Raw genomic sequence first — 22,098 nt, 5'->3', positions numbered from 1 at the left:
CCGAAAGCCTTCTCGCGAGAGTTCGCGCCGCTTTCCTTTCTTGCGGGCGGCGGAGCTCTCGCGAGAACCGGGAGATTCCCAATGAGGGAGCGGGGAGGGCCGGGCGGAGGCGCTGAGGGGGAGCGCCGGTTGTCTCCCTCCCTCGCTTCTCTCGCGGTCTTTGAGGGAGGGCTCTGCCCCTCCCCCAAGGCTCTTCTTTCCTCCCCTCACAACTCCCGTGGCATCCTTCTCCGGGAGAGGAACATGGAGGCGGCCCGGGCAGGTCAGTGGCGATGAGGGGAAGGGGGCGGGGAGGGTGGCAAAATGGCCCCTTTCCCTTTGTGGCAGACCGGACCGGCCTCTCCGCCCTCTCTTCCCCCCCCCCCACCCCCGATAAAAGGGAGGGAGGGCTGTCAGCCATCTTTCTCGCTGGCTTCCCTTCCCCTCCCCTCCCAACTTGGTGAGACCCCCGCTTCAAGATACAACGTGTGTGGGGACTACAGTTCCCATTATCCCTCTTTCTGGGCATTGGGCTCCAGTTCCTGCTTTCCTTGGGGTGCAGTTCCCATCATCCCCCCCCCCTTCCATTGCAGGGCTGGGTACAACCACTCCCATCATCCCTGTCCATTTGCCTCGGGGTATAGCACCCTCCTGTCAGGACTAGGAAACCATCATCCTCTTCTGTGCATCTCGGCATCCCCCTGCCACCTCTGAAACAACCATCATCCCCTTCTATGGGCCTTGGATTACAGTTCCCATCGCCCCCATCCCAGGTTTATCCAGCAGTAGTTCCCATCATCCCTGACCCATTTCTCTTGGGGTACTGTTCCTGGCATCGCCCTGTCAGGACTATTAAAGCACAGTTCCCATCATCCCCTTCCATACATTTCAGCATCCCTGTTACAGCTCTGAAACAACCGTTTCCATCCTCCCCTTCATTGGATTGGATTACAATTCCCATCACCCCCATCCCAGGGTTATCAAATAGTAGTTCCCATCATTTCTGTCCATTTCTCTTAATTCTTGTCATTGCTGTTCCAGGACTGTAAGCAACAGTTCCCATCATCCTCTTCCATGAACCTTTGACTACAGTTCCCATCGCCCCCATCTAAGATCTGTTAAACAGTGGTTCCCATCATCCTTGTCCTTTTGGCTATAATTCATTCCATTTCCAGAACTGTTAAACAACAGTTCCCATCGTCCCCTTCCATGTCTCTTGGCTACATGTCCCATCATCTGCAGGCCTTCTGCATTCTTCCCACTTTCATGCTCCCTCTCCATGTTGGCTTGATTCAGTTCTGCGTTTTTGGTGCTCCAACAAATGAGAATATTGGAGACTGGACAAAAAAAAAACCCTATTGATTGAGAGATTAGCAAAATAAGAGACTGGCTTCTTTCTCCTGTTAATCTTTGGCTGCAATACATTCCTTCATCCCTTCATCCCGTAGCAAAGATCCCAGCTCTGTCTCCTGTCAGAAGATGTGAGTGTTCTTGCATAGCAGAAAAAGTGAAGATGGGGTGGGAAGTGTGCTTTTTTGTGTCAATTTAAAAGCAAAATAGTCTCCAGCAGGTCACAATCTTTATCTATCTAGGATTCAGGGATATATTCACATATTAAAGGCAAGACTTCCTTCTGAAGGTTTTAACATTAAACCTTGGGTACCATTGGAGCATTTGTGAATAATGGCATTGCTGATAGACACAAACACAATTGTATGATCCTTCCCAAAACCACGTTTATTAAGTAAAGTTCTCTCCGTGTTGTGGAGATAAAGACAACTTTATAATTCCTCAAGTACTAGTTATGCATCAAGAATATATGTTTTGCTCTTTAACATTTTATTTTTAAAAAGTTGAGATTTTGTCTCTAGAATATTAAATATAATTTATCATGAAGGCAATGAGTCAAATCTTAAGTTTAATTGTACTGAGAGTGGCTCAACATCAGTGGGATTTGTTACTTAAGATTTAAGCTCTATAGTTTTCAGCCTCCAAGTATGACTAAACCTGGATGTGGCCCAATTTACCAAAACAGAATTAGACCTGTATAAAGAAAATTAATGTTATATATAGAATCTATTATGAGGCATCTCAGTTCTATTTAAATTAGAATAAAAGTATTTAATACATATAAAGTAACATTCCACTGCAAATTATTGATAGGAAAAATACAGGAAACATTTAGTCTTGCAATCTATTACTGTTTTTTTATATATAGTAAATTCCAGTGGATTTAGTGGGTATTATTCAAAGTAAAAATGGATAGAATTGCAGCCTTCCTACCCAACTACATATACAAACACATATCAAATAACTAATAATCTGACTTGTTTTTCAGGACACCTGTTCCAGGACTTAATTGAAACACTGAGTGACAATGCAGACAAAAAGTTCTACAACATTGCTAAACTAGGAGGCACCAAATATGGTAAACTACTTTTCAGTTCTGTCTTTCTATTATAAACCTAATCTAACCTCCTTAAAATTTCTTAAGTAGTCTTAAAATGAATTTGGGGATTGGTGGCCTTGTTACTGAACCATTCTTGGGATTATGCTGCTGAGTTGTAATCCTAAATGTTTTCTCTGTTAAAACTGTTTGAGTAAACTGTTTGCCTAAAGTTGTTATTAATTTCCTTCTTCCTGGATATTCAAATTCCAGTTAGAAGTAGACACAGCCTCCTTTAAAGTAACTGCAGTGAGCCATTAATGTGTTTTTTATGCTAACTTCTGGTGGTTCTTTGTTGGTTCTGTGAGGAAGCCCTTCTATAACATGTTGTGGCAAAATAAAATTAACCTCTCTGGTGACTAGACATTCAGAAATTATCTTCCTTAGTTCAAGTGTATCCCTTTCTTTCTGCTTGAAAGTGGTGCATTTTCAAATTAATGGAATCTATTTAATGAATTTCAGAGAGGACTGTGGAAAAAGCTTACTCAGAATTATAAAACCTTTGTTTTATCAGTTGCTTCAGCTGGGTGTTGTCATGCTGCTGTCGTCCTTATCTTTTAGAAAAAGAACAGAAATTCTGCTTGCTATACGTACTTTTCAAGATGCAGATAGTTGACCATGCAAAACTGTCTCTAAAAAGTATGACGGGGTCTATTAATTGCTCACTTTCCTTCTAGAAGGTGACCAGGATGAGAAATCTTTAATTTACATTAAACAAATTTGTAAGGAGTCTTCTGGAAGAGGAGCTGAATTGTTCATCTGGTCTTTTAAATTGTGCTTATTATTTCATTTATATCCTGCTTTCCTTCCCTAATGAAAGTGCATTGAACCATGAATTCGATTCCTTGATACATGTGAAATCTCCCCATACAAATATTGAAAGTGGAGATCAAAGCCCTTTAAGTTATTGATGAACTGTTTGTGGTTCTCTGTCACATTGAAAACTTTGAAGGTAGTTGTAAAATTATTTGGTAGTCACCTGAGTATGTTTTGTAAAGTTCCATGTTTTGTAACGTATATGTGCTGCGGAAGCGAGCCCAACCTGAGTGTATGTTTTGGAATAAGAAACCACATTGGGGAATGTCTCTTTCTTACTCAACAGCCTGAACTGCAAATATTCTTGTCAGTTCCTTCTTCTATATGGTTAGCCTTTGAAGAATCACTTAATGAGGGAGAAATTATCTTGTCTGCCTTAGAAAACTCAGTTAATTTAAATGAAGCTAGCGAAGCCTGCAGCAATAGTTTGCAACCTTCAGAGCTGAAAAATTATTATGTGGCTGTACTAACACAGGCTTGCTTTATGCTTATTAAAAAGAATAATTGCTTTTTCTCTCCGAGGTGGTGGTTGCAAGCTTGTTTACGTGTCACAGACTTGCAGAAATTTCCAGTGCCCTTAGACAAACGTTCTCATAAATCATTGCTGCAGAGTGATTTCTTTACCTCCTTGGCAATTGCTCTCACCTGGACCGCAATCCTTAATAAAGTTAGCAATCTAATTTTGAAGGGTTCTCTAATTAACAGCTGTCCCTACTGTTGGCAATAAGTCATGTGTTTTCAGTAAGCAACATTAAATAGATTTGTTGGAATATGTGGTTGCCAGATTCAAATATCCGAGAGCAGGACATGTGGACTCAACTCCTGGCCCATACTTAGCCGTAAGAAAACTAATGCCAAGTATACCAGCAAATGCTTATTAATGTTTTGCATATTTCCAAATAATGCTTAAAGGAAACGCAATTCAATTACCGGTTGTTTACAACGCAGTGCCATTTTAACTTTGAACAGTCACTAAACAAACTGTACAGATTGTGTTGCACCGCTGCTCTTTATCTCCTCAGACAGAAATCCCTGTACTCCAGGGGTCTCTGAGCTTGAAAACTTTGGGACTTGTGGAGTTCAACTCCCTAAATTCCACACTCTTCAAGTTGCCATGTTTGGAGATCCCTGCTCTGTTCGAGATCCCCACATTTTCTGCTTACAAAAGTTTCCTGATTTAGAAGAAAGCCTAGAGCAGGAATACCAGCACCAGGATTTACCCTCGAGCCATGTAGCTACTCTGTCCATTTGCAGATCTCCTGCCTTACACCATACGGGTAATGTTGGAAACGGCTGTCCGCAACTGGGATGGTTTCCTAGTGAAAGAAGGAGATGTGATGAATATCCTGGACTGGCAAGCCAAACAGAACAACGTTGAAGTGCCCTTTTGTCCTGCCAGAGTCCTGCTCCAAGATTTCACGTAAGACCCACTTTCCCCCTCGAGTTCGTCTATTTTAGTTAGAACCTGATGAGTTTTTCTAAATGTCCTGGGTGGGTCTTTCTGAGTATTTAGATGACCAGAAATCCAAATTGTGTGAGTTTATCCTGGCAGTGACTCCAGCAAAAGTCTGTTAGGATTGAAATAGTGGGAGATCATAGCAGCAGGTTGGATGTTTCAGGATAGTTCCATGCAGGCATTCAGACAGGACTTTTTCCCAGTGTGTCAAATTGATAGATTTGTAATCCGCTATACCACTGAGCTTGTTGTCTTCTTGGTCAACGTATGATGGGACTCGCTTGTTAAATACAGTCATTATGTAGCTGCATAGTTTAAGCTTTGCATGATGCTTAAACTACGCAGATCCCATCCATTATTGTTTGTATGGCTTAAAGCAGAGGTCGCCAAACTTGGCAATTTTAAAACTTGTGGACTTCAACTCCCAGAATTGAAGTCTGGTTGAGGAATTCTGGAAGTTGAAGTCCACAAGTCTTAAATTTGCCAAGTTTGGAGACCTCTGGCTTAAACCATAGTTAAGATCACTGTTAATCCTCTTGATGAGATGGACTGAATCTACAGTGCTGACTTTGTGGATGTACTAAGTAGAAAACATTGTTCCTGTTATGTCAGAGGAATTCCTGCAATGGTTGATTTTGCTGCCATGAGGGAAGCGGTGAAGAACCTCGGAGGAGATCCTACGCGAGTCCATCCTGTCTGCCCAACAGATCTGACTGTGGACCATTCTTTGCAGATTGACTTCAGCAAATGGTATCTGTCAAATTGTCAGCTTCCTTATATTTTATTGGGGACGGGTGGATGAAGCCCTGTCTTGATAGTGGAGCGTTTGTCCTTAAGTGGGCAGAATCGAAAATGGGGTTATATTTAAGATGCTAAGTTGATCTAATTTAAGTACATTGAATCCCCTTTTATTTGAAGCAGGAATAGGGAATATCTCTCTCTCTCTCTCTCCCTCCCTCCCTCCCTCCCTCTCTTGAATTGTTCCTATCAAATATGTATATATTCTACCTTAGCCATGATGAGGATTTGAAAGATTGCAACGAACAAAGCATTCTTCCCATTTCATTTTTGCCTAGTGCAATGCAAAACACTCCGAATCCCGGAGGCGGCGATCCCCCACGGCCCACTTCCTCAAAACTCTCCCCGCTTAAAGCCCCTCGGAAGCTCCCATGCCGAGACCAGTCCAGCTGCAAAGGACCGTGCGATGGAGAATCAAAGCGGAACCCTGGGCAGTTTTCTGTGCAGATTGAGAACACGCCCCTCTTGTGTCCTTTTCATCTTCAGCCAGTGCCTGAGTAAGCTTGCCTTTTTAAATTCCCCTCCTGGCTTTGGAGGGCCATTCCCATTCTGCAGTCAAAATCTGACAGCAAGATTGGCTTCTACCCAGATCCAAACCATAAACATGTATTAAGTTTACTTTAGAGCCAATACTTTATCCTTTGGGGCAAAGGATATTTACTGATGGGAAGTTTTATATATTTGTTGATAAAATTTATTGGCCGCTCATCTTACCATAGGCTAACTCTGTGTAGTATATAGTCATCAAAATATGTCTATATGTATACAGTTAAATAAGTAAAATCAAACAAGGACACATGGGAAATATCCCTTTAACCCCATAATGTTCTATTTTTGTCTTTGTGCAATGTTTTCTGAAACGTTAGCAAGAAAAAATATTTCTTTGGGTTTTTCTAAGCACTGCAAATAACGGTTTTAATATGGTTGTTTTTTTCCCCTCTTTCATCTCCTTAGGCCTGAAACAGTATTTAAGAATCAAGAGATAGAATTTGGAAGAAATAAAGAGAGACTCCAGTTTTTTAAGGTACGTCGCTTTGAAGGTAGCACGGCCCAGGAGAAGTTGAAAGAAAGGCAGTAAGGAAGTGATTGATAAAGATTTGCAAAGATCAGAACTGATCTCCCCTCTCCTTTCTTACTATAAAGAGGGGGAATTTCAGTATTAACAGGCATGGCAAATTCTGATATTGATCCCCACTTGCTACAAGAAGTATGAGGGAAGTAGCCAGCCTCTCTTGGCACTGCAGTGCTCAGAATTTGCAGGGCCATTTATTGGGGAAGTGTCAGAGAGGGAATTGCTGATTTAGAAAGTGTGAAACTAACACTCCTTGTCTATCTGTCTCTCTTTTTATGAATTAAACTAGTGGGGTTCCAAAGTTTTCAGAAATGTCTCGGTAATTCCTCCTGGGACAGGAATGGCCCATCAGATGAATCTGGAACACCTGTCAAGAGTAGTTTTTGATGTCAAAAACTTCCTCTATCCCGACAGTGTTATTGGCACAGATTCTCATACAACCATGGTGAATGGCTTAGGAATCCTGGGTTGGGGTAAGTAGCTCGGAGAGGCTTTTGAATGTCTTCTGGCTTAAATACTTGTTCAGCGTCTTTCTAAAGAGGTTAATTGAGATGATATTGGTGCAAAGATTATTTGTTATTTTAAAGAGTGGGCTGGTTGGCCACCAAGTTATTTTTAAATGTCCATACCATGATGTTCTCTGTTATTTAAATTGTAACACTTTTAGATTACAGTTCGAAAGACAGGATATGCAGTGCTCAGGCAGGATTGTTGGCAAACATATTTCGTTACACTGCACAGAGTTGTTCCCTTTGTCTTCAAGGGAAGTGGGATTTGTTTGTTTTTTGGCATAAACAGGTTTGCAATTGTGCCCTCTTCTTTGGATCCGTTTCATTAGGACGTTCTTATAAGTATTGCGGCCCTATATTTACAATTAAATAACTGCCTACAAAACGTAACTTAAGAAGAAATGGATATAAAGAAGGTATCAAGGGTTGTCATTTCAGTGTTCCTTCAATACCAGATGCAGGGCAATTTTCTACTGAAATATACGAAGAAGTGGTGGGAAAATATACCTGTTTATGTCATGAGGGGGAAGAACTGTAAAAATGTATGTTGATATAAATACAACCTCAACTCATACAATCCTTGGGATGATGTATACAGTATAGCTAAAAGCCACGTGCAGAAAGAAAATAATGTTCAGATGCAATTTCTTTTGCTGAAGATAAAAAATGTTACGTTTACCCACCTAAAGGTCCACTCTGTTTCTGCTTCATCTAAGGCAAATGTCTCCCAGACATGAATTTAGAACAAACACTGAATTTTCAGCTCAGCCTATTTTAAACATCAGACAAAAGGGAGCTTGGATAAAAGTTTCAACACAGTTGTAAGACCTCCATCTTTCAATAATCTGTTCAATGCTCTTCTTGCCCCATCTAGGTATGGGTGGAATTGAAACAGAAGCGGTCATGCTGGGCCTCCCCATCACCCTCACTTTGCCCGAGGTGGTTGGGTGTGAACTGACCGGGTCGGCCAGCTCACTTGCTACATCCATCGACATAGTCCTGAGCATTACCAAGGTATGTCAGAACCCTCTTTGGAGCCAATCAGGCAGGGTAGAATTAAAATAGAACAGAATTGGCCAGGTGTGGTTGGACACACAAGGAATTTGTCTTTGGTGCAAATGCTCTCAGTGTACATAAAAGAAAAGATACATTTGTCAAGAGTCAAGAACCATCCAATGTGTACGAAAGCAGCCATTCTTGCCAAATGTTCAGCATTCTTCCCACACTTATTACTGCTTAGCTGAATAAAGGAGCAATTGCCTCTGGGAAGTTGTAGAACAGCAACTTTTGGTAAGCAGAAATTGTCACTGGAGCAAGATTTAATCTTAATCTGTTAGGGAAGAAATAAGAGGTTTCTGCCTCCAGGTGCCCTTGTATTGACTATGGTTATCAGATGAGTGTTAACTCTGTAATTACAATTGGGTTATGTAATGGTCATTCTGTTGTTTGTATCTTGAGTAAGGACATTTTTTTTGCCAGAAATTGACAAAAAAGATTGCAAATCCCAATTGTGTGACTGTAACACACAAATGTGTGATGTAACTACTGTGTCTCTTGCTGGTTAGAAGGGGGATAAGTCTGATGGATTCTCCTTTTTGTTAAAAAAAATAAGGCTGTAACATTTTCCTTTGGCCTACATATGATACTAGAGCTTTTTTTTTCCTGTCTCCACAGCAACTAAGACAAGCAGGGGTATCTGGAAAATTTGTGGAATTCTTTGGCCCCGGCGTTTCTCAGCTCTCCGTTGGGGACCGAAGCACCATCGCGAACATGTGTCCTGAATATGGTGCAATTCTGAGCTTTTTCCCTGTGGATGATGTAACATTAAAGCACCTAAAGCATACAGGTAAGATTGACAGCGTAGGAGGAGATTTGGTTGGCTAAAGGAGCATAATGAGTTTCTCAGTCTTTGGAGATAGGATCAAGCTTTCAAATTTTTCTCATAGGCTTTGACGACGCCAAACTCAAGTCCATGGAGACGTATCTTAAAACAGTGAAACTGTTTAGAAATTACCAGTATTCTGCTAAGGAACCTGAATATTCTCAAGTAAGTACAAAACGGGCCAGTCTTTTTTAAAGTTATTGTGTTTGCTGTGCTTTTTTCTTAAAAAATTGCCTTTTTATTCAAAGGAATTTAAAAAAAAAACCCTCTCCCCCCAAAATAGCTATTGCTTTAGATCAAGGGATATATTTTTTTTTGTTTTTTCAAACAGGTGTGCTCTTTGTTGGAAAATTGTTGGAAAGGGAATATATTTTGATCCTGCAAAGACTTGAGCTGTCTTAGTATAGCACTTGGAATTTTGAATAAATGCCAGTATTTAAGTAATTGATCTAAAGCATGTGTTTTCCAATAATATACAAACCATCATTCTATGGAATTCAAGATGCTTCCTTTTTTTTATGCCAGTTCATGTCCTCAGAACTGTTTGTCGGTATATACTAATTATCCTTGCTTTTGGCTTGCTTGTTTTAAAAGCCCAACATCCGTGCACAAAGTCAGTTGTGAAGTTACAGCTAACTAAACAGTTTTTCCTCCATCAGATAATACCTATAAGCCTGGATTCTATAACACCGTATGTAAGCGGTCCCAAAAGGGCCCAAGATAGAGTGGCTGTAACCAATATGAAGACCGATTTTCAAGCATGCTTACGTGAAAAGGTAGGTACAGTTTGAAAGTCCATCTGGCTGTTTTGAAATCTTGGCAGGAGAATCCCCTTCTACTTATTGAAAGCTGTTTCCTATCAGTTGGGAAGTTTTGAAGATTATAAAGACTAAGTAGAGAAGTATTTCTCAACCTTGGACACTTGAAGATAGGTGGATTTCAAGTCCCAGAATTCTGGAAGTAGAAGTCTGCCTATCTTAAAGTGGCCAAGAATTCTGGGAGTTGAAGTCCACCTATCTTAAAGTGGCCCAAGGTTGAGAAACACTGCTCCAGAATGCAACTTTTCAGATTTGAGTACAATAGATGTAGGAAGTGTGTTCTTCTTAACGTAGCCCTTCTATTTATGACCGAATGTTGAGAATCAGCCATTATTAACTGCTTCTCCAAAACCCATCGTAACCGAAGTAGGTGGTGCAGATTTTCCAATCCAAATTAAACCATTTGTGGTCTTTTCAATTTTTGTTTAAGGGTTTGACTGTGCAACATCAAAACCCGTACGTGTCCCAAGCGTTGTGGTGTCTCCCTTCTTAACTTCCCAACAGTTAGGAACATGTGGTTGACTCTGCAACCACTATTTGATCACGTAGGTTGGCTTCAGAGGCTTTCAGATTCCCACCGAGAAGCAGTGCCGCATCGTTCCTGTCGAATATGAAGGCAACGAGTACCAGCTGGCTCACGGGTCAGTCGTCATTGCTGCTGTCATCAGCTGCACCAACAACTGCAATCCCTCTGCGATGCTAGGAGCAGGTACGGGATCTTGAACATTCTACATCCGTGATGGCGAACCTATGGCACACGTGCCACAGGCAGCATTACCTCACTGCGCATGCGCGCGCCTCACAGCTGATTTTCGACTTCCCAGAGGCTTGAGGAAAGCCTTTGCAGGCCAAAAAATAGGCCCGTTTCGTCACTTTCGGTATTTCCGGAAATACCGGAAGTGATGAAATGGGCCCATTTTTCAGGAAGGCTGAAAAAGGCCTCAAATGGGCCGAAAATCAGCTGGGAGGCGCAGTGCAGGTAAGGGGGCGGCGGGGGGATTGCGCACGCAGAGGGCGGTGGGGGGAGCACGTGCATTGCCTTCTGGGTGCTGGCATGTGCAAATGCGCACATAATTTTTGGAACAGGAGCCCAAAAAGGTTAGCCACCACTGTTCTACATCATATTGGGCAGATAGTCCTCAACATACGACCGCAATCGGGAGCAGAATTTCCATTGCTAAGCACAGCGGTGGTTGAAGGAAGTTCCGCCTGAATTTATGACCTTCCTGGCCACAGCGGTTGAGCGAATCAATGCCGTTGCGAAGCAAATTGTGTCCGCTGTTAAGCAAATCTTGGCTACCTCCATGGCTTTGCTTGTAGGAAGCCGACTGGGGACGGTCACAAATGGCGATTCCGTGACCCTGGGATAAACACGTGCCAATTGTCCAGCGCTAAATGTGATCGTGGGGATGCTGTGATGGTTGTAAATGCGAGGGTTGGCCACAAGTGCGAGGACCCATCATTTGGAAAAAGAAAAAGAAAAAAAAGGCAGTCAATGACCTTATTGTAACAGTGTCTTTCTTTTTCCCATTAGGTTTATTGGCTAAAAAAGCCACTGAAGCTGGCCTGGCTGTGAAACCGTACATAAGAACCAGCCTGTCGCCAGGAAGTGGAATGGTCACCCATTATCTCAGTTCCAGCGGTGTATTACCATACCTCAATAAGCTTGGGTACTACTTCCTTTGCTCTTCATATTTTCCCAAAACAAAGAATAGCTTTCTTCAGAGCCAGATTTAATATTCTCCCCTCAGCACTCCTTCAGGGCAGGTATAAGAAAACACCAATAGCAGAACGGGTATATATATGTGGTAAAGGGCAAGTTGAAGATATCTCACATGTTTTATTGTACTGCGAGTTATACAGAGTTTATAGGTCATTGTACATTCTCCCCTTACTAGAGAGATTGCCAGGGAGGGCAGACAATTTGTATGTAGACTTTCTCCTCCAGGACTCAAACCCAGCTATTACGCGTGCAGTGGCAAAATTCTGTGTTGCTGCCATGTCTACAAGAAAAAAATTGGTTACAGAATTATAGCTGTCAATTTGTGCCAATTTTTGGAGATAGAAGAATCTTTGAAAAATGATATTTACACATATACTTATTAGCTCTCCACTCATATAAACCAGGGAGTGACCCTAGCTGTTTGAGAACATGTATTTTCTTAACAGGGATGTTTTTATCCACTATTAATGTATTATAATGTGTCAGTACCATTTTTTAATATATTGCAAATAGTGATGTCTATTGCTGGTCTAAGACCGTAATAAAGTTATATTCTATTCTTGCTCTTAATATTTATGTTGCTTTTTCACATGCTTTGCCTCACCCTTTGTTAGCCTTCGCAGAGAAGATTCCACTTGCTCTTTTTTTTGTTTAATTTAAAATGAAGAGGGGTTGTCTTACCACTGAGCAGAGTCTCTTTCCTTCAGAGTAGTTTTTCCCAATTCCATGCAAGTGGACTTTGACTCCCAGAATTCTTGGGAGTGGCCACACTAGCTGGGCCATTCTGGGAGTTGAAGTCCACCCATCTTAAAAGTGGCCAGGGCTGAAAATCACTGCCTTAGTGATTCCCACCTGGAAGCCCCAGATGTGCACAGCAGCCCTTCCCTAGATTTGACCAATGCTTTGTTTATTGAAAATGTGAATGATCCCAGAACTACAATTTCCTGCTTTTCCCTGTAGGTTTGAGGTCATCGGCTACGGCTGTTCCACCTGTGTGGGGAACACTGCCCCTTTGCCGGAAGCCATTCAAAACGCAATTGTACAGGTGAGCTTTACTTCATGATATACCCAAATAGACTTTACGTTTTGGAAACGCCGTCCTTTGATAGGTGGGTGTTTATTGTAAAGAAGGAGTGCAGATTTTGCCCTTGCTCATTAACCTGGTAGGGGTGGCGTGGGGAGAGCAGATCTTGTTTAACTGGGACACCAATGACCTTAAAACTAGAAAGGATTGTTTTAGCGATCCCCTGGTTAACTCACCAGGCTAGAAACCATGTGACGGTGAGTTCTAATCCTGCCATAGTCAACCAACCAATAAATACATAAAAATAAAATTTGCAGCATTTAATAGTTTTGGGCTTAGTAACAAGTTCTGTGGCTTGAATAATAAGGAAGTTTAGAAGAGATTTGAGAATATCGAGAGAGAAAATCCCATTTTGTTCTCTTTCCATTTTTTCATGTTCAGGGTGAGTTGGTTGCGTGTGGTGTCGTGTCCGGAAGCAAAAACTTTGAAGGCCGCCTCTGCAGCTGTATCCGTGCCAATTACCTGGCTTCTCCATCTCTGGTTGTTGCTTACGCAATTGCAGGAACTGTGAATATTGATTTCCAGACCGAACCACTAGGTAATCGTTTGCATTCATCTAGCAATAGAACTTAGACTTATATACCGCTTCCCAGTGCTTTACAGCCCTCTCTAAGCGGTTTACAGGGTCAGCATGTTGCCCCCAACAATCTGGGTCTAGCTTGTATTTGTTATCAAAGTGATGTCGTTATAGGGCTCTCTTATATAAGAGAGAAAGCCCTGTTCTTTAGGGCTCTTTGGGCGATTAAATACAGGAATCTGGTTTGTTAGCAGTCGCTGTGCCATCAAATCTGTATCCCAACATCCTCTGATACAAAAGCTCATCTTCTGATACAAAAACTATGGAGTCTTTAATGCTGTCTGGTGGTTTTCTTGCAGACATTTCATTACCCAACTAGGTAATATGATCAGTGCTTGATGATCACCATTAAGAGACCATCAACACCATCAGAGCACTGATAATGTTATCTAGTCGGGTAAAGAAATGTCTTCATGCAAATGGCCCCACTCAGAGAGCACCAAGGACTTCACAAAAACTCTCAAAAGGGCCATCTATGACAGCGGCCCCCAACTTTGTGGGCACCAGGGACGGGATCCATTGAGAGGTTTTTCCACAGACTGGAAGGGGCATGGTTTCATGTGCTGCCTGCATCCCACAGGTGAGGCTTTGCTCATTTGCGCGGCCCGGTTTCTGGCATGCCACGGACCAATGCTGGTGTGATGACCCAGAGTGTAACACAAACAAAACAAAATAAATGTCCTTTAATGCCTCCAACTTGGCCCCACTGTTCAATAATACTCAGTTGGAGATAAAACGTACTCAAAAATAGTCTTCAAAAGAAAGCAATACAGTCCGAACTTAATGAGCAGATAGCGGTGAAATAAAAAAACCAAACAAACTGCAATGAAGAAATTTCCACAACGGACCAGGATAAGTAATTACCAAATTCCAGGAGATGACAAGGCACAATCTGTTGGAAGGACGCCAACCAAGATAACTTTAGACCAAAATAAAACACACTTTGCTTCTGGCAAAGCTGTGTTTTAACCGTCTCTCTTATCTACTATTCTCCCCAGCTGCAACCAATGAGAGGGATCATGGCCGCTTCCTCTCTCGTAAACCAAGTTGTTTCCTTCTTCATTCCTCCCTGCGTGTCCTAGGATGAAGAGGGCTTGGGCCTGGTTCTTCCTCTGACTGCCCAGCCGGCCTGTGCCCTTCCCCAGCCTCCTCCACAACCTCCAGAGCCATACCTCCACTCAGAGTCCGTCTCTACCAAGGGCATGACAGCTGGTCCACAGCTAGAGGGTTGGGGACCCCTGATTCCCTGTGTTCAACATATAAAGAAACCTTTTTGGGCTTTCCTTACTCGTTTTAAGTTTCTCTGAGTGGGTTTGGCTGGCTGACCATTATCTCCACCGTTATCAAATTTCTTACAGGGCTTAATCCGGATGGCAGAAATATCTTCCTGCACGATATTTGGCCTTCTCGGGAAGAACTTCAGCAGATCGAAGAGGAGTTTGTAATAGCATCCATGTTTAAAGAACTGAAAATAAAAATGGAGGTAGCTTTATCACTTCCTTTAATTAGAGATAGGCGTTATACCGTTTGGGTGTAAAGCAGGAGGAGGTGGCCAGAAAACACTGACGAAAACGGTTCCTTCTCGTTCCCCAGAAAGGAAATAAGCGTTGGAACTCCCTGGAGGCCCCCGAGTCTACTCTCTTCACCTGGGATTTGAAGTCGACCTACATCCGATGCCCTTCCTTTTTTGATAAGCTTGTAAGTAGGCCGGTCCCCCTAGGCGGGAACATCCGTTCAGAGCACGCCAGGTGCTCAGTCTTGTCTCTTTTCAGGCCAGAAACCCGCCTCCCCTCCAGTGCATCGAAAACGCTCACGTCTTGTTGAATTTGGGAGACTCGGTCACCACCGATCACGTCTCGCCCGCTGGAAGCATCGCCAGGGGAAGTGCTGCGGCGAGATATTTGATGAATAAGGGGTAAGGCCCTCCGGGAGGGGCGGGGGGTAGTCTTAAAAGGAGGAGGAAGAAGAGCAGGATTTGCAGTTCATGGTCAGCAATTTCTTTCTTCTGACAGCAACGAAGACAGAGTAGGCCTCCTTAATGGCTAAATAGGATTAGCCGAATGCGCTTCAGCTTTACAGGCCAGAATTCGCCATAAATTTTCTCTTTATGAGGTTCTTCTATGACCAGGTCTGAATTCTGTAACAGCTAGTCCTTGACTTATGATCAGAATTGTAGTTGTGAGCTGCGGCGGTCATTAAACAGGTCACTGCGTGCCTGGGCCTGATTTTATGGCCTTTTTTTGAGGTGGCTTTTAAGTGAATGCCACAGTTGTTAAGTGAGTCCATGAGGAGGGGGGGAGGACATCAGAACTTAGAAACTGAGTGGGAAGTTGTCTGTCGGAACTTCTAATGGTTGTTAAACAACCGGTCATTAAGCAAGGACAGCCTGTATTGTATAATTAATACAGAGCAACAGACGAAAACTTAATTAGGGAGCAAGGCTGGGGACAGATATTTATGCACAGAACTGAGATGGTGTCTTCACTTTCTACACATAACTATCATTCATGAGTGTGCAAGAAACCCTCTTTTAAACAACGAGAATGCAGAAACTCTTTTCCACATTCCACACTGAATATCCTCAGTGGTCTCTCTTTTCTCTCTCTCTCTTTTAGCCTCACGCCCCGCGAGTTCAATTCCTATGGGGCCCGTCGAGGCAACGACGCTGTGATGACACGAGGCACCTTTGCCAACATCAAGCTTTTAAATAAATTCATCGGCAAGCCGGCTCCTAAAACAATCCACTTCCCAACAGGACAGACGGTGAGGATGTAGCTTCAAAGGAAGTCCTTATCAGGTTGCCTAACCACCATGAGTATCTCTTGACCCGGCTCTTTTGTCTTCATTGCAGCTGGACGTGTTTGATGCTGCTGAGTTATATCGGAAAGAAAACGTCCCTCTGATTATCTTAGCCGGCAAGAAGTATGGATTGGGCAGCTCAAGGGACTGGGCTGCCAAAGGGCCCTTTTTGATGGTATTCCATTTTTATTAAAATCCTCATCATCATGTCCTGGAAGTCTTCATTACTTCGCCCTGCTTGATTTCTCTGGGGAAACTGCCGCCTTTCATTTTGTAGAACACAAATTGTTCCTCTGTTTCTCTCTCTCTCTCTCTTGAAAATGTACAAACTCGTCTTGAGCAACAGTCTATGACTGATCACTGTAAAATGGGCAGATCTATTTATATGTCAAATTTAGAGACTGATAACTGTAAAATGGGCAAATCTCTGTATATATCAGATTTGGAGACTGCCCATTTTATAAAGCGACTCTAAGCCCTATACAAATTGGAGCTCCACTTAAGAAAACAGTCTGAATTCATGCTTTAAATGTAAATATTGTAAATAATGGTTTATGGGACAGATAATCCCAGGCTGTAATAATTGCTGCATTTATAGTTTATTGCAATAGCAGGAATATATGTAACTATAAGTATATATTTCCTCTCTTTCTTTTAAACATGGTTGCTTATATTTTGGAGTCTAGTACAGTGCCAGGAGGCACCACTATTCCTGGAGACGGGTTCTCTTAATCCTTAATATTGCAAATAGGCTCAAACTAGATAGAAGTCCCGACGTTTCTATTTTTCCTCCTCTCTATTAGCTCTTCCAGAAAACTCAGATTCTCCATCTTAAAACTCAGACTCCCGGATTTAGAGAAATAACCGCTGAATGAACAGGCATCTGAATTTTTTTTTCCCCCACAGGGAGTGAAAGCAGTGATTGCCGAAAGCTATGAAAAGATCCACAAAGGTCACTTGATTGGCATGGGTATCGCCCCTCTTCAGTTCCTTCCTGGGGAGAGTGCGCAGTCTTTGGGCCTGACTGGCAAAGAACAATTTTCAATCTTCTTCCCTCAAGAGTTATCGCCTGGAATCACCCTGCGCGTAAAGGTATCCGCTTTTTACTTCACTGTGTGGTTCCGTGCAGTATTTGATTTTTGGGAATGTTTGCTTTCATTATATTAAGACTTTTTGATAAGAAAGGGGGGGAAAGAGCGAGAAAAGGAAAAATGAAATGAGACACAAAGTAAAATAAGCAGGTTGTTGACAAGCTTTATTTTATATTTATTAAGTTTAGAGAATGCCCATCTCACTTTCAGAGCAAGTGAGTGTATAGTTAATCGATCGATAGATAGATAGATAGATAAATAGATAGATAGATGATAGATAGATAGATAGATAGATAGATAGATAGATAGATGATAGATAGATAGATAGATAGATAGATAGATAGATAGATAGATAGATAGATAGATAGATATTCTTTATCAGCCAAGTGTGATTAGACACACAAGGAATTTGTCTTCGGTGCATAAGCTCTCAGTGTACATACAACAATAGTAATAGAGCATTATCATAGCCATTGTAAAATTTATGAAATTAGATGAGAATTTTCAACATTTCCTTCATTGAATGTATTATTCTTATTTTGGAAGCGACAGGTTATTCGCAAAATCCATGTAGTCTAGTCAGCAGCAACTGGTGGGAACCCAGTTCCAAAATTTAGAATCCCCGGAAAAGACAAAAGTCTTGCGCTGACCTGTGAGTTTATCTTTTTGTTTCTTTGTTCCTTCTTCCGAAGACGAGTACCGGCAAAGCATTCCACGTGGCTGCCTCATTTGACAGTGATGTGGAAATCACCTTGTACAAACACGGTGGCATGCTGAACTACATGGTCCGAAGGCTGTTGTAAAGCTATTGTAAAGCCCTTTTCCCCACCGCGGAGGACTGCCGGCCCCGCCAGCCTCTGGAGACCTCGGCGCGAGCCTTCCTCTCCCGTTGGAACTGCTGACAAGCCCCATTGTGCTCAGATAACTGTCCATGGATGTAAAAGATTGTGAAATTGTTGTAGTGGCCGCAGCGAGGTCCTCCTGGATTTTAAAATACTCCGAATGGTGCTATTGACATTGTTAGACGTTGACGTGTCTGTGTGTTGTGAAAAGAGATCTGTAAGTATGAGGGGAGGGTTGGGAGGGTTTCATCTTAGACCATTTTTGTATATAAATTATGTGAAAACCGAAAATGAATTGTGAAGATTTGAAGCCAGATTCCCCGCAGTTCTTTCCTCCCTTCATTACTTTTTCTTTCCCCCTTTTAACTTCCTACCGCTGTTTCTTGTTTTGAGCATAGCACATGGTTTAATGATATATGATTACTTATTTTAAAATTCGGAGGATCCCCGATTCTGAAAATGAAGAAAAAAACAACCCACTACCCTTAGATCTAGTTCATGGTATTGGCCACCCAACTAGAAAGTTTAAGGAAGGCTTAACAGCCAGTATGAGGTTTTTTTAACCTGCATTCCCCTATTTCAGGACTGAGCAACTATGGGAGCTTTATGGCCTGTGGACTTCAGCTCCCAGAAATTCCTGGCTCAGGAATTCTGGGAGTTGAAGTCCACCACTCGTAACATTGTCATAGTTGCCCATCCCTGTCCTACTTGGTGCCTTCCAGAAAAAGTGGAACGGTGCAGTGGCCTCATCAGGTAGAAATTTCTGGCAGTCTGGATACTCTCCCAGGCAAAAATCTTGCTTTGAAAAATTCCAAAACTGAAATGCAATTGGGGGAAATTGATGTTTTCCAAACAGAAGCTGGCAATGACCTCTCCAGCTCTCTAGCTGTCCTGACAAATAGCTATCATGGAATTGAATTGGATTTATTTTGTCCAAACCTCACCCTGTTATCCTCAGTTGGGCTTTGGCTGTTAAAAGAAGTTGAGCCGTTTTCTCTGCTCCTTACGAGAACAGAGAAGAATTCCTGTTTCTTCTCTTCGGTTTGTGCAGTGAACAAAAACCTGTTGGGTTTATAAAATGAGTCTTCTTCAAGTTTTCTTCTAATCATTCTGTTCTTCCCAAAATGGTTTTATTTGGGATAGCGGTAATGACTTTATTCTGAGGAGCAAGAATTTCTCAAGTTCCCCAGATGTTTACCGTAATTTTTGGTTTATTATTAACAAGAAATTCTGTAGTGGAAATATCCCAAGCTCATTTTAAAAAAACCTTTTCTACTTAAGTTGTTTATAGACCTGGGTTTTTGATTAAACCAAACAGACCCCATGTAATAGAATAAGTACTTCTAGAAAATTCTGTCCAGCTAAAAGTATCCTGAAGTTCTGAAAAACAAATTAATTTTCACACTTACTAGATTTTCTTTTGAGGCCAAATGATTAGAAATATGGATTACAGGGGCAGCAATAAAAGTCTGTGGAACCTTCTTTCTGTTCAGTCCTTTTGAACCTTTGGTGTTTTTCCAACAAGCTCTCTTTAATCTATAATCATAGACATTTTTTTCTTGAGCCCATATTTTTTCTACCATATCAGCTGTGCTTATGTTTGCCACTTTATAGTTTTACTACCGGTGAATGATTTTTCTCCGATTTCAATGAAATGCTGGAAGTTCTGTCTTGACGATCACAAATGGCAAAAAAAATATATATCTCACTTTTGGTATCTAAATTATTTTTTTTTCAGCTTCCAGGCATCTTCTATATTTAGGTTCAAGGCACTGTTTTCCTCTCCTGTCAAGTAAAATGCATGTCCTCAAAGCCAGGGTGCCTTATAGATACACCCCATGGTCCTCTAACCCAAACTTGGCAACCTTAAGACTTGTGGACTTCAAGTCCCAGAATTCCTCAGCCAGTCCTGCTGGGAGTTGAAGTCCACAAGTCTTAAAGGTGCCAAGTTTGGAATCCCCCAAACAGCACTTCCAATTTCACTTTTCTTTCAAAGCTTCTAATTGGGGAGACACTGCTGACCTTTTTAGTAATCTGACAGTAATGTGAAGCCAAGCATCATCTACGAATGGACTCCATCCGTGTCTAGGTGCTGACATCTGACATTCTTTCAAATTGGTGGGTTCAAATAACCAACTTCCCCTCCCTCCAACCCAGGTGACTGTTCTTGCTATATGATATGTGTGACCCCCACCTGTCTAATGATTCTGGTCTATAGATGTTAGAAAATCTGTCCGATTGTAGGACTCCAGATGTCAAGTCCAGATTATGATCTATATTTTAGGTCAAACCTGGATAGGTGCAATTCTGGGAACTGTATGAACTTCCAACTCCCAGAATTCCTCAGCCATGTTGGCTCAGGGATTCTGGGAGATGAAGTCCACGGGTCATAAAGTAGCCATAGTTGTCCACCTTTGGTCAAACTCATTGACATGGCTTCGCTTTTTCCTCTTACATTCAAAAGATAACATTTTGGAGGTTGCAATGCTATCCTTAGAAGAAAAAAGCTTTAATCTCCTATGAACACCTGGGGAGAACTGACTATAAATAGATTGAATGGGAGATGGACATAACGTGTGAACCACCATAGAGCTTGTCAGCGAGTCTTTATAACCCTCCTGACTGACATTGGTAAATTTTCATTTATTTAAAAAGCAGAAAGCCTTGAGCTGACCAAATCTCAAAGAAGATTTCAGACAGTTTTGGACGAGAATGGGGTGGCTTCTAAAACTTGAAAATCCAGGCTTACATGGATTAAATCCCTTTCTAAACCAAGAAAAGCATAATGATTTAGACACTGACAGTAGATCTGTGTATATTGGAAGCAAAACCGCCTATCCAAATTATTTTTCATATTGGCAGTGCACAAAAACTTGGAAACATGTTTGGTTTTTCTCATCCTTTCTTCGATTTGACTTCTGAAAAAGAACCATAACTTGAGCCATTGATTAGATTGTTACCAAGGAAGAGAGAGTTTTTTTAATCTATTATACACAGCAAAATAATACCTGCATTCTATTATTCTCACACGAGCGACTGCACCTTCTAATTCAAGCCAATGTTAAAAGGTCTACGATGGTTTTCAATTCACTCAAGTGTTGTATAGACCTCTGAAAGGACAAAAGTTGAATTTGCTGACAATTGTGCATAAAATGTTAAACTGATGTAAATTATTTTTAATAAAGAAAAGTTGTACCATGTCTCAGGTGGCAGCCTTTTTTTTTTTAAACTACTTTTTGGCAAATATTCAAGGGGACTCTAGGTCAGTGAAAGCGATCGCCATGGCTATGGAAAAATGACCTAACGACATTCATCACCTCCTAAAAAGTTTGTGATGTTGAAAAGGTGTCATGAACCAGGATTGGCAAACATCACTTTTTATGAATTGACAAATTTTAAACTGCCTCCACGCAAAGATACAAACAATCGTGTCTGTTCAGATTCATTGAAAGAGAAGGGACTACCTAGGGATCAAGCAGCTGGAAATTTCCAATCTTTCGCTCACTCCAAATAAGGAAGACCAGATTCTTCCTTGAAATTCTTCAAAATTAGATTTTGGTCTTGACGTTAAAATAACCCAGTTAATGATTTCTGAACAGAGAATGTACATGCATCATTACAATGGTCTGGAGCTCCCTATAATGTTCAGTTGAATCTCTCGCCTGAAATCTCAATTTGCTTTTCTTTACATTCATTTCATCTGCTGATTATAGAAGTTTAAATCCCTTTTGTTATATTCAGAATATTATCTTGATAATCTCTCCTCTTGAGCGTTTGAAAGGGAAGTGTAAAGTTGGGATCCTCCCTGATTTAGCATGACTTTGCTTAACCGTGATTTACTGAATTTCTTAATTGGCTATGGATTTGCCCAGCAACCAAAGTCACACATCTTAATTTAGTGAATCAGTTGGCTTTACACAATACTTCAAAATCAAATCGTGTTAATAGCCTGTGCAAACCCATCTACTGTCCTGGATTACAAGGTTGTGAAAAGGTCAGCTTTTCACAAAGCATCTGTGCAGCATTTGAGCACCTGCGAAAATCATAACCATCTAGAAAAAGTTGGGTTTATTTGTTGCCTTCCCTTAACCTTGGGAACTCTTAAGAAGTGTGGACTCCCAACTCCCAGAATTCCACACTTTCTTAAAGTTCCTAAAAGCACTGCCTTAAAACTTTTAAACAGACTTTGCAATTCTGCAGAAATTG

At 41.6% G+C, this 22,098-nt stretch overlaps 1 protein-coding gene across 1 annotated transcript; it reads left to right on the top strand.

Annotated features, from left to right (window-relative positions):
• Positions 1–60: 60 nt before the first annotated feature.
• Positions 61–21,092, top strand: IREB2 (iron responsive element binding protein 2). Its single transcript, XM_026684527.2, has 22 exons — positions 61–262; positions 2,318–2,407; positions 4,496–4,661; positions 5,310–5,447; positions 5,774–5,992; positions 6,450–6,519; positions 6,857–7,040; positions 7,951–8,090; positions 8,751–8,922; positions 9,023–9,123; positions 9,618–9,734; positions 10,326–10,485; positions 11,311–11,446; positions 12,460–12,544; positions 12,965–13,121; positions 14,519–14,643; positions 14,754–14,858; positions 14,933–15,075; positions 15,776–15,923; positions 16,012–16,134; positions 16,866–17,051; positions 17,743–21,092. Exons 1-22 carry the CDS (start codon positions 82–84, stop codon positions 17,851–17,853), a joined length of 3,057 nt encoding a protein of 1,018 aa, XP_026540312.2. The 5' UTR covers positions 61–81; the 3' UTR covers positions 17,854–21,092.
• Positions 21,093–22,098: the final 1,006 nt, after the last annotated feature.

Source organism: Notechis scutatus, chromosome 11 (genome assembly GCF_049901735.1).
Source record: "Notechis scutatus isolate UNSWTSFEM ecotype Mainland chromosome 11, rNotScu1.2, whole genome shotgun sequence".
Lineage (NCBI taxonomy): Eukaryota > Metazoa > Chordata > Lepidosauria > Squamata > Elapidae > Notechis > Notechis scutatus.
The sequence above is the reverse complement of the archived record's forward strand: the minus strand, read 5'-3'. Positions and strand labels throughout refer to the sequence as shown.